At 53.7% G+C, this 12891-nt stretch overlaps 1 protein-coding gene across 1 annotated transcript in view; it reads left to right on the plus strand.

Moving 5' to 3' along the window:
- The first annotated feature begins 3693 nt into the window (after positions 1-3693).
- Positions 3694-12891, plus strand: part of PSMC6 (proteasome 26S subunit, ATPase 6) — a 35924-nt gene continuing 26726 nt past the window's right edge. The window contains exons 1-3 of the mRNA XM_063948370.1: positions 3694-3860; positions 11141-11220; positions 12761-12800. Coding sequence (XP_063804440.1) covers positions 3734-3860; positions 11141-11220; positions 12761-12800 — 247 coding nt within the window. The 5' untranslated portion in view covers positions 3694-3733. The remainder of the gene's footprint in view (positions 3861-11140; positions 11221-12760; positions 12801-12891) is intronic.

Below are 12891 nucleotides of genomic sequence, written 5' to 3' on the forward strand. Positions count from 1 at the left end.
AAAATCATTAGTTACATTGCCGTAGCAGCCTCCTTTGGCAATGATAGCTCTAAGATCCTGATACCGCAAGGGTGCGGAAAATGACGGGAGAGACACATGGGTGTCCGTAAGATTGTGAATTCTCTTGACATAAAATTGCTATCAGGTGGTTGCTCCTCACCGAAGCTAAATCCAACCTGGTTTTGCCCTTTAAATGATTGAGCCTGTAAAACATCGGCCAGGCTCGGTGGGAAGTCACTGTTGCCTACACTGCACAGAGTATTACATTTACCCCATCGTCGGATGCTGCAAATCCTGATGGGATGTCCCATGGTTATGACTATAGACACACAAATTGGGCGTCCCCAGACACACGGATGTACACCAGGGGAAATACTAGTATCAGCATAAACACCAGCAATGTTTTCCCTTATCCCACAGCCGGATTAAGGGGGGTGCCCAGGGTGTCAGTACCCCGGGCCCCCCTGTCTTAAGGGGCCCCCCGTCCGAAGCTCTGCACCTCTCGGTCAAAGTTCTTCAGGTTGCCGGGGCAGGAGGGATCCACGCTGACGGGGGAGGAGTGCGGCTGTGCATGCGGCCTCCTCCCCCCCCTCCTCTTGGGCAGCACGGGCGGGGACTGAGTCAAGCAATCTCCAGCCTCTGCTGCCAGCAGCATCTCTCCTGGCAGCAGCGAAGGCTGGAGATTGCTTGACTCAGTCCCCAAACGTGCTGCCCGAGAGGAAGGGGGGAGGAAGCCGCATGCACAGCCGCACTCCTCCCCCGGCAGCGTGGATCCCTCCTGCCCCGGCAGCTTGGTGTCTTCTCTCCCTGCTGCAGCGCGGCTCCCGTTGCTTGCGACCGGGGCAGGTGAGCAGCGTGTGCAGCCAGGGGGGTGCTAGCGGTCGGCGGGCGGGGCCCTGTCTTGGGTGCCCTGGGCCCCCCGAGGGCTTAATCCGGCCTTGCCCTATCCTGTGCCAAAATACATGGATGGAATTCTGTCTGCTCCTCTCAAGGATATCTGTAGAAAGTGCATTGAAAGGGCACGCTACATGAAGTCTGCAACTTACTGATAATATATTATCCAAGAAGTTTGAATAAAATTAACTGGTCATAATTATTATTAATTGATGCCTAAAAAATGCTCTTATATCCAGTGGCGGATTTTACCTATGGGCTGCAGTAACATCTGCCACTTCAGCTCATTTCAGTGAGCCAGATGCGGTCCGTAACTGCCCTGGCTGCACTGTGACTGGCTACACTGTGACTGGCAGTGACTTCCTATTGGAAGTCCTACCTGCCAGTCACTCTCAGGACAGGCAGTCCCACTGGGAGGTGTTCCCTCCCTCTGGGACTGCCAGACCGGGCTGTAGGAAGCCACCGCCTACCTTTCAGCCCTAGTCGGCATCTATGGCCAACAGCAGATGCAGTCCATAGAAGGCGGGGTTTTACACATGCACAATCCCGACGCCTGTCAGCTACGTTGTGCAGGTGCCAGGACCCAACCGGCTGAAGGGACCAGGCGGCAGGGGCCAGGCAGCACGGCTAGCGGCAGCCCCCCTCCTTCTCCGCCCAGGTAGGAGCCACCTGGGACAGGCTTATATTACAATTTAAAAATGTATTAAAATGTAAATTCACACAATATTAAAGCACAATAATGCAATGCACATAGCTGTAAGGTTCTCACTCCTGAGGTCAGATATTTTTTTTCCCTGCCACCACTCCGGGGGTACAAGTTCTCACAAATAAATCCCTAATGAGGATTTATCCTACGCGTTTCATCTCATGAGACTTCATCAGGGGATTAATCTCAGTAATTGGGCAAACTTGGAACAATTAGGACGTATCAAAGTTGTATCGAAAAATGAAGCCAAACAAGTAAGATCAAGATGTGTCAAACAGTTGGTCCACCAAACTGGAGCCCATAATAAACTACATAAACTTGACACCTGGATTTCCAGTATAGTCATGAGTAAACAATTCTATAGACGCGTGTAAGATTTTAAGTGATGACAGTAATCAAGGTACAGCGTTATCCACTTATTCAAATGGATAGAGCGCCAGAACTTGAGTCTGAAATGCACTGACTTCACACGGACTGAAGTTCTGGAGCTCTATTCATTTGTATAAACACAGTACAGAGTGGTGGTCACAGAGCCTTCGATAATTGACCTAGTAACGGCCACTGTCAGCGCTTGGACACGCTGTGATGCAGATTAGGGCCCTACGGCAGGTGCAGTTTCTCCGTCCGAGTAAGGCGTCCTGTGTGAGCGGATGGACGTCTCTGCGCGCATCCACTGTCACCGACACCTCTGCTACACTCCCATAACACGCCATTTACAGGCGCGGACTGGCGCAATCTTACAGCCCTGGCATATCATTGTACGTGCGTGCACAGCAAGGGGGTCATGGCTCGGCTAATAGAGTTATGCCATGAGTTACGGGGGCCTGGCTTTGCTGCACGCCCCAAACAGAGGGTCAGATGTATGATACCAGCAGATATTGTGCCGCTATATCTCTCTGCTACGTCTATTTACCGAGGAGAAGCAGGAAGGTACATGGACGAGATGTAAGAACATCTAGTTTGCCTGAGCTTGTGAGTGAAAACTCCCCACACCGGCGATCCCTTCCAGATCACATAGCGCATCACTGGTCTCACTACGTAGACGTACCAGCCCATTGGCCAAATGAGCAGTCCGGCCCTGCGCCCGTAAGACGGACCATCTCTGTGCGCGTGCTAAGTCGAAACGCATACTCTGTGCCATAATATTGCCCCACGACATGCAACATCAGCAGTGCCCCATTGGTTGGTTCTAAGGGGGTCATTCCGACCTGATCGCTCGCTGCAGTTTGTGGCAGCGCAGCGATCGGGTCGGAACTGCGCATGCGCCGGGGCCGTAGTGCGCCGGTGCATGGCAATCGTTGCTGCCTAGCGATCGCATCTGAGACAGAGGCGGTCGCTGGGTGGGAGGGGGCTGAATGGCGGTGTTAAGCCGCCGTTTAGTAGGCGCGGTGTGGCCGGACCGTTTAGTAATGCAGGCATGGCCGGACCGTTGGAAGGGGGCGTGCCGCGGTGGCTGCGTGACGTCTCACGCAGCCGCTGCGGCCAGCGGCAGCGACACACAACTCCCGGCCAGCTGCAGGAGCTGCGCTGGCCGGGAGTTACACCACAAATACAAGAGCTTTTGTATTTGTGCAGGGGGGGCCGGCACTGCCATGCGGGGCGGACTAGCCCTATGCTGGCCGTCCCCCCGCATGTCTAAGTTCATGATCGTAGCTGTGCTAAATTTAGCGTCCAAACAGGGCACCTGAAAAGTACCCTCGCAAGCTCGCTTCGCTCGCCACGCTTCAGGCTCGGTGGCTTGCTCCGCTCGCCACGCTTCGGGCTCGGTGGCTCGCTTCGCTCGCCATCGGGTTACTAAAGGTAATAGTTGGTGGTGTGGATAGTAGAGGAACTATTCCTCTGGCCTAGCTCCAATCCCTTGTGTCGTGGCTCCTCCTCCTGACGTAAAAAAGGTCCCTTGGGCCACTTGGATCTAGCATCTACCGTGCCCCATTGCCACCCAGTAACACCCATTCAGGTGCAGTGGATAGTTGCTGGTAGCTCCTCCCCCGGTTGCCATGGCGCTGTCTGCTGCCTTTCCCTGCATGTAGTACCCCCGCCCGGCCGGGAGGGCGCTGTGGTGCCGGGCTCCCGCTCTGTCCGGGCTCTACCTGCGCCTCTCGCTCCCCGCTCAGTCCTCCTCCCCCGGCGGCCATGGCCCTTCCCGGCATTCCCTATGAGCAGCGGCTTCTCATCATGGCGGACCCGCGGGAGAAGGCGCTGCAGGACTACAGGAAGAAGCTGCTGGAGCACAAGGAGATAGACGGGCGGCTGAAGGAGTGTGAGTGGCGGAGGGAGAGGTGGGGGAGCCGGCCGGCGGGTGCTGGAGCCTCGGGAGAGCCGCGTCACCGCTCCGGACAGCCCCGGCTTCTAGTCGCTGTGTCATGCCGGCCTAGGAGCGCCGGCTCCGGGCATTGGCTGGGCCTGAGCGGGTGCCGCGGCGTCTCCCAGCGCAGTTCTCAGCCCCGGATCGCCGCACACCGGGGACACCAGCTCCTGCATGCCCGGGAGACTGCTGACAGCTGCGGCTGCCGGTGTCATCCCCGGGGCTCTGTCATTCCGGCACCGGTGGGAGCTCATAGTGTTACCCCCTGACCCTGTCACCACCATAGTGTTACCCACTTCATCCTACCACCACAGTGTTACCCGCCTGACCCTACCACCATAGTGTTACCCACTTCATCCTACCACCACAGTGTTACCCGCCTGACCCTACCACCATAGTGTTACCCCCTGACCCTGTCACCACCATAGTGTTACCCCCTGACCCTGTCACCACCATAGTGTTACCCACTTCATCCTACCACCACAGTGTTACCCGCCTGACCCTACCACCATAGTGTTACCCCCTGACCCTGTCACCACCACAGGGGCTCACAGTGTTACCCCCCTGACCCTACCACCACAGTGTTACCCCCCTGACCCTACCACCACAGTGTTACCCCCTTTATCCTACCTACCACCACAGTGTTACCCCCTTTATCCTACCTACCACCACAGTGTTACCCCCTTTATCCTACCTACCACCACAGTGTTACCCCCTTTATCCTACCTACCACCACAGTGTTACCCCCTTTATCCTACCTACCACCACAGTGTTACCCGCTTTATCCTACCTACCACCACAGTGTTACCCCCTTCGTCCTACCACCACAGTGTTACCCCCCTGACCCTATCACCATAGTGTTACCCCCTTCGTCCTACCACCACAGAGGGCACACTTCTTATTACCCCTCATCTTACCACCACATGGGACACACAGTGTTACCCCCCTGACCTTACCACCACAGGGGGGCACACTTCTTATTACCCCTCATACTACCACCACAGGGGGGCTCGCAGTGTCACCCCCCTGACCTTACCACCACAGGGGGGCACACTTCTTATTACCCCTCATACTACCACCACAGGGGGGCTCACAGTGTCACCCCCTGACCTTACCACCACAGGGGGGCACACTTCTTATTACCCCTCATACTACCACCACAGGGGGGCACACTTCTTATTACCCTTCATACCACTACCACCACAGGGGGTCACAGTGTCACCCCCTGACCCTACCACCACAGTGTCACCCCCTGACCCTACCACCACAGTGTCACCCCCTGACCCTACCACCACAGTGTCACCCCCTGACCCTACCACCACAGGGGGGCACACTTCTTTTTACCCCTCATACTACCACCACAGGGGGCTCACAGTGTTACCCCCCTGACCCTACCACCACAGTGTTACCCCCTCATCCTACCACCACAGGGGGGCACACTTCTTATTACCCCTCATACTACCACCACAGGGGGCTCACAGTGTTGCCCCCTCATCCTACCACCACAGTGTTGCCCCCTCATCCTACCACCACAGTGTTGCCCCTTCATCCTACCACCACAGTGTTGCCCCTTCATCCTACCACCACAGTGTTGCCCCTTCATCCTACCACCACAGTGTTGCCCCTTCATCCTACCACCACAGTGTTGCCCCTTCATCCTACCACCACAGTGTTGCCCCTTCATCCTACCACCACAGTGTTGCCCCTTCATCCTACCACCACAGTGTTGCCCCTTCATCCTACCACCACAGTGTTGCCCCTTCATCCTACCACCACAGTGTTGCCCCTTCATCCTACCACCACAGTGTTGCCCCTTCATCCTACCACCACAGTGTTGCCCCTTCATCCTACCACCACAGTGTTGCCCCTTCATCCTACCACCACAGTGTTGCCCCTTCATCCTACCACCACAGTGTTGCCCCTTCATCCTACCACCACAGTGTTGCCCCTTCATCCTACCACCACAGTGTTGCCCCTTCATCCTACCACCACAGTGTTGCCCCTTCATCCTACCACCACAGTGTTGCCCCTTCATCCTACCACCACAGTGTTGCCCCTTCATCCTACCACCACAGTGTTGCCCCTTCATCCTACCACCACAGTGTTGCCCCTTCATCCTACCACCACAGTGTTGCCCCTTCATCCTACCACCACAGTGTTGCCCCTTCATCCTACCACCACAGTGTTGCCCCTTCATCCTACCACCACAGTGTTGCCCCTTCATCCTACCACCACAGTGTTGCCCCTTCATCCTACCACCACAGTGTTGCCCCTTCATCCTACCACCACAGTGTTGCCCCTTCATCCTACCACCACAGTGTTGCCCCTTCATCCTACCACCACAGTGTTGCCCCTTCATCCTACCACCACAGTGTTGCCCCTTCATCCTACCACCACAGTGTTGCCCCTTCATCCTACCACCACAGTGTTGCCCCTTCATCCTACCACCACAGTGTTGCCCCTTCATCCTACCACCACAGTGTTGCCCCTTCATCCTACCACCACAGTGTTGCCCCTTCATCCTACCACCACAGTGTTGCCCCTTCATCCTACCACCACAGTGTTGCCCCTTCATCCTACCACCACAGTGTTGCCCCTTCATCCTACCACCACAGTGTTGCCCCTTCATCCTACCACCACAGTGTTGCCCCTTCATCCTACCACCACAGTGTTGCCCCTTCATCCTACCACCACAGTGTTGCCCCTTCATCCTACCACCACAGTGTTGCCCCTTCATCCTACCACCACAGTGTTGCCCCTTCATCCTACCACCACAGTGTTACCCCCTTCATCCTACCACCACAGTGTTACCCCCTTCATCCTACCACCACAGTGTTACCCCCTTCATCCTACCACCACAGTGTTACCCCCTTCATCCTACCACCACAGGGCCACACTTATTACCCCTTCATCCTACCACCACAGTGTTACCTCCTCATCCTACCACCACCACCACAGGGGGCACACTTCTTATTACCCCTCATCCTACCACCACAGTGTTACCCCTTCATCCTATCACCACAGTGTTATCCCCTCATCCTACCACCACAGGGGGGCACACTTCTTATTACCCCTCATCCTACCACCACAGGGGGCACACAGTGTTACCCCCTCATCCTGCCACCACAGTGTTACCCCCTCATCCTACCACCACAGGGGGGCACACTTATTACCCCTCATCCTACCACCACAGGCGGGCACACAGTGTTACCCCCTCATCCTGCCACCACAGTGTTACCCCCCTCATCCTACCACCCGAGGGGGCACATAGTGTTACCCCCCTGACCCTGCCACCACAGTGTTACCCCCCTGACCCTGCCACCACAGTATTACCCCCCTGACCCTGCCACCACAGTGTTACCCCCCTGACCCTGCCACCACAGTGTTACCCCCCTGACCCTGCCACCACAGTGGGGCACACAGTGTTACCCCCTCATCCTACCACCACAGGGGGGCACACAGTGTTACCCCATTATCCTACCACCACAGGGGGCATTCTTCTTATTACCCCCATCCTACCACCTCAGTGGGCTCACAGTGTTACCCCCTGACCCTACCACCATAGTGTTACCTCCTCATCCAACCGCCACAGTGTTACCCCTTCATCCTACCACCACAGGGGGGCACACTTCTTATTACCCCTCATCCTACCACCACAGTGGGCACACAGTGTTACCCCCTCATCCTACCACCACAGGGGACACGCAGTATTACCCCTGACCCTACCACCACAGTGTTACCCCCTCATCCTACCACCACAGGGGGCACACAGTATTACCCCCTGACCCTACCACCACAGTGTTACCTCTTCATCCTACCACCACAAGGGGGCACACTTCTTATTACCCCTCATCCTGTCACCACAGGGAGCACACAGTGTTACCCCTCATCCTACCACCACAGTGTTACCCCCTCATCCTACCACCACAGGGGGCACACAGTATTACCCCCTGACCCTACAACCACAGTGATGCCCCTTCATCCTACCACCACCTGGCGGCACACTTCTTAGTAACCCTCATCCTACCACCACAGGGGACACACAGTGTTACCCCTTCATCCTACAACCACAGTGTTACCCCCTCATCCTACCACCACAGGGGGCTAACAGTATTACCCCCTCATCCTACAACCACAGTGTTACCCCCTCATCCTACCACCACAGGGGGGCACACGGTGTTACCCCCTCATCCTACCACCACAGTGTTACCCCCTCATCCTACCACCACAGTGTTACCCCCTCATCCTACCACCACAGTGTTACCCCCTCATCCTACCACCACAGTGTTACCCCCTCATCCTACCACCACAATGTTACCCCCTCATCCTACCACCACAATGTTACCCCCTCATTCTACCACCACAGGGTGCTAACAGTATTACCCCCTCATTCTACCACCACAGGCGGCACACAGTATTACCCCTCATGCTACCACCACAGTGTTACCTCCTCACCCTACCACCACAGGGGGCACACAGTGTTACCCCCTCACCCTACCACCACAGGGGGCACACAGTGTTACCCCCTCACCCTACCACCACAGGGGGCACACAGTGTTACCCCCTCACCCTACCACCACAGGGGGCACACAGTGTTACCCCCTCACCCTACCACCACAGGGGGGCACACAGTATTACCCCCTCACCCTACCACCACAGGGGGGCACATAGTATTGCCCCCCCCCCCTCATCTTGCCACCACAGGGGGCTCACAGTGTTACCCCCTCATCCTACCAAATCAGGGGGCACACAGTGTTACTCCCTCATCCTACCTCCACGGGGGGCACACAGTATTACCCCCTGACCATGCCACCACAGGGGGCTCACAGTTACCCCCTGGCCCTACCACCACAGGGTGGCACACTCCTTATTCGCCCCTCATCCTACCACCACAGGGCACACACAGTGTTTCCCCCTGACCCTACCACTACAGGGGGGCACATTCCTTACTACCCCTCATCCTACCACTACAGGGGGGCACACAGTGTTACCCCCTCATCCTACCACCACAGGGGGGCACACAGTGTTACCCCCTCATCCTACCACCACAGGGGGCTAACTGTATTACCCCTCATCCTACCACCACACGGGGGCACACTTCTTATTACCCATCATTCTACCACCACAGGGGGCACACAGTATTACCCCATGACCCCACCACCACAGGGGGGGGGGGGGGGCGGCACACTGTATTACCCCCTCATCCTACCACCACATGGTGCACATAGTATTGCCCCCTGTACCCACCACCACAAGGGGTGGGCACATAGTATTACCCTGATCTTACCTTAGGGGGTGAGGGCGAGCGCATAGTGTTATCCCCTGGCCCTACCACCACCACGGGCTGGCACACAGTATTACCCCCGGACCCTACCACCACCACGGGCTGGCACACAGTCTTAACCACCTGACCCTACCACCACCATGGGGGGGGTGGGGGGGTCGCACAGTATTATCCCCTGATCCCACCACCACAGGGGGGGGTCACACGGTATTAGCCCCTAATCCCACCACCACAGGGGGGTCACACATTGGTACCCCTGATCTCACCACCACAGGAGGGAGGCACAGAGTATTACCCCCTGAGCCCACCACCACGTGGGGGAGGCACATAATATTACCTCCTGATCCCACCACTGGGGAGAGGGGGGCACACGGTATTGCCCCTGATCCAACCACGGGGGAGGGAGCACATAGTATTACCCACTGATCCCACCACTACTGCACGGGGGGGGGGCACACAGTATTACCCCCTGATCCCATCACCACTGGGGACGGGACATAATATTAGCCCCTGATCCCACCACGGTGGGGGGGGCACATAATATCAGCCCCTGATCCCACCACAGACGGTGCAGTAATAAATTCTACTTACAGTAATGCACAGCTGGTGTGAGAGGGCTCAGCCCTGTCATAGATGATACCAAGTGACATGTCGTAAATCTGCCATCATCCGCTCGTTTTACTCCAGCGCATTGGTCACTTTATAGAGTATTTCTTTCTGCAGATGTATACTTTACTATTGCTCTGCTGACAGTTATTGCAGATAGTGTAATCAGTAGGTGCCATTTATACTTACCTGCTGCATAACATTTCCCATAAACATCGCACAATAGGGGGATCGTTAATGGATAGTTTGTATTGGTTTTATTTTGATTATGTATCTTGTTTAAAAAAAAAAAATTATAAGTGCTGTGATTTAAAAGGTACTTTTTAGTATATGGATTCTATTAACGGTTCGCTTAGAGGGGTAAATGTTATTTCCCAGGCAGAATAACACGTACCGGGATGCATCAATGGGTCTTTCAACATTTTCTGCTTAAGCCGTTGTACGTAACAGGACATAGGTTATTCAGGTTTGTTAGCAATTGGGCAAAACCATGGCCCTCATTCCGAGTTGTTCGCTCGCAAGGCGAATGTAGCAGAGTTACACACGCTAAGCCGCCGCCTACTGGGAGTGAATCTTAGCTTCTTAAAATTGCGACCGACGTAGGCGCAATATTGCGATTACAACCGAGATAGCCGTTTCAGAGTAGCTTCAGACTTACTCTGCCTGTGCGATCAGTTCAGTGCTTTTCGTTCCTGGCTGACGTCACAAACACACCCAGCGTTCGCCCAGGCACTCCCACCGTTTCTCCGGCCACTCCTGCGTTTTTTCCGGAAACGGTAGCGTTTCCTGCCACACGCCCCTAAAACGCCGTGCATCCGCCCAGTAACACCCATTTCCTGTCAATCACAATGCGAACGTCGGAGCGATGAAAATGCCGTGAGTAAACTTACTTTCTTCATAGTAAAGTTACTTGGCGCAGTCGCAGTGCGAACATTGCGCATGCGCACTAAGAGAATTCTCACTGCGATGCGATGAAAAACTCCGAGCGAACAACTCGGAATGAGGGCCCATGTGCACTTCTGGGGCAGATGTAACATGTGCAGAGAGTTAGATTTGGGTGGGTTATATTGTTTCTGTGCAGGGTAAATACTGGCTGCTTTATTTTTACACTGCAATTTAGATTTCAGTTTGAACACACCCCACCCAAATCTAACTCTCTCCGCACATGTTACATCTGCTCTACCTGCAGTGCAGCATGTTTTTGCCCAATTGCTAACTTTTTTGGTTTGCTAACAAACCTGAATAAGGCCAATTGTTCGGTAACTTAATGTTTAGACTTTAATTAGACTTTACCTTTATATATTTCGGACCCTAGATAAATAGTTTGGATTTTTTTCCCCACCAGTGAGAGAGCAACTGAAGGAACTCACCAAACAGTATGAGAAATCGGAAAATGACCTGAAGGCTCTGCAGAGCGTGGGGCAGGTAAGCGGAGCGCAGAGCGTGCGTTTGATTACTCTCCGGCTCTTTATGGTCTCTCCATACGGAGTACATTGCGGTTCCTTACTGTTACAGCCCCTTTAGTAATATATCTTCTTGCTAAATAAAAATCCAAATGTATCTTTAAAGGAGTGCCCTTTATATACTGCTTACCCAGTGTCACCCCTATCCTTACGGCTTCCGTCATTACATACGATGTGTTCTCATGGCAGAACGGGAACACAAGGAATAGTTTCTGCAGAACTTCCTGTTTCCACACGTTTCCAAGTGTCCTGGGGTGTACGTATATTCCAATCTCCAGACTCTGCCACCATTATATTATCTGGTTTAGAAATCATTGGGCATATGTACTAAGCCTGGAGAAGTGATGAGTGGAAGGTGATGACGCACCAGCCAATCGGCTCCTAACTCATTTTTCAAACACGTAATGATTGGCTGGTGCGCTATCACCTTCCACTTATCACTGCTTTATCACTTCCCCAGGATTAACACATCTGCCCCATTGTTTAAAATGTTGTGGAGTAGTTTCTGCATTCACATTCCGAGCTCACCAGGCTAACGGGTCTTTACATTGGGTTGGGTAGAATATGGCGGGTCATAATCCTGACCGCGGCATCCCGATAGGCTGAATCCCAACAGGGGAAGGCAAGTATACTTTCCTTCCTCCAATGCCTCCCTAACCCTTTCTCCCCTTTCCGCAGCCTAACCCCCCCCCCGCCTCCATTCCTGCAGACTAAACCTAACCCGCCCCTGCAGCCTAACCCTCCGGGAGGGTGCCTAACCCCTTCTCTCCGCAGCCTACACCTAATCCTCCAGTCTGCAGCCTAATCCTCCCGCTGCTGTTGGGTTTACCTCTCTTGGTGGCCGGCGCACGATCGTTCGGAATCCCGGCGGCCTTGTGACTCCATTCGGGGTGTCGGCGTTCCAAGTAGTATTGGGATCCTGACCACTGGGATCTTGACCGGATCCCCTTACATTAACTCTGTGTGGAGCTTTATCTATGTGACGTCCTCGGCCAAGAGTTTTACAGAATGTTTTTTTTTTCTCTCTCATTAAGGGGGATATCCAATTAGCCCCGTTTTTTTACCGGGGCTAATTGTCCCGCCGGGGGCTATCTAATTAGCCCCGATAAGCTGCGGCACGCTCCGGCTTATCGGGGATTTTGTTTCAGGCAAAGCAAAACCCCCGGAAACAGCCCCGTTTTCGGGATAGCCTGTAAAAAAATAAATAAAAAAAATCGGTGAAACATTGGAAAAAAAGTCCGATAAATGCCCGTTTTTCGTACCCGACGTTTAAACGGGGATAATTGGATATCCCCCTAAAAGCTAATACAGCTGGATATGACTTGTTGTTGTCTCCTCTTGTATTTTCTTTTTTGAAAATCAAATAAATAAAGCTACTTCAGCATATTTTAGCCGTCATGTATTTTTTTATTTTCACGTCTTTGTGTGCAAGAATTTGTATAGATTTCCTCCATAGCATTTTTGTTACCCTGTAATTACATTATATTTCTGATTTTTTCCAGATTGTCGGGGAAGTTCTTAAACAGCTAACAGAAGAAAAATGTAAGTATTTTATATTCTCTCCATTTTGTTTCTTGATACATACAGTAATTTAAGTTTTATATCATGTTTTGAATGAATAAATCATTTTTAG

The sequence above is a fragment of the Pseudophryne corroboree genome, chromosome 12 (genome assembly GCF_028390025.1).
Source record: "Pseudophryne corroboree isolate aPseCor3 chromosome 12, aPseCor3.hap2, whole genome shotgun sequence".
In the NCBI taxonomy this organism is placed as follows: Eukaryota; Metazoa; Chordata; class Amphibia; order Anura; family Myobatrachidae; genus Pseudophryne; species Pseudophryne corroboree.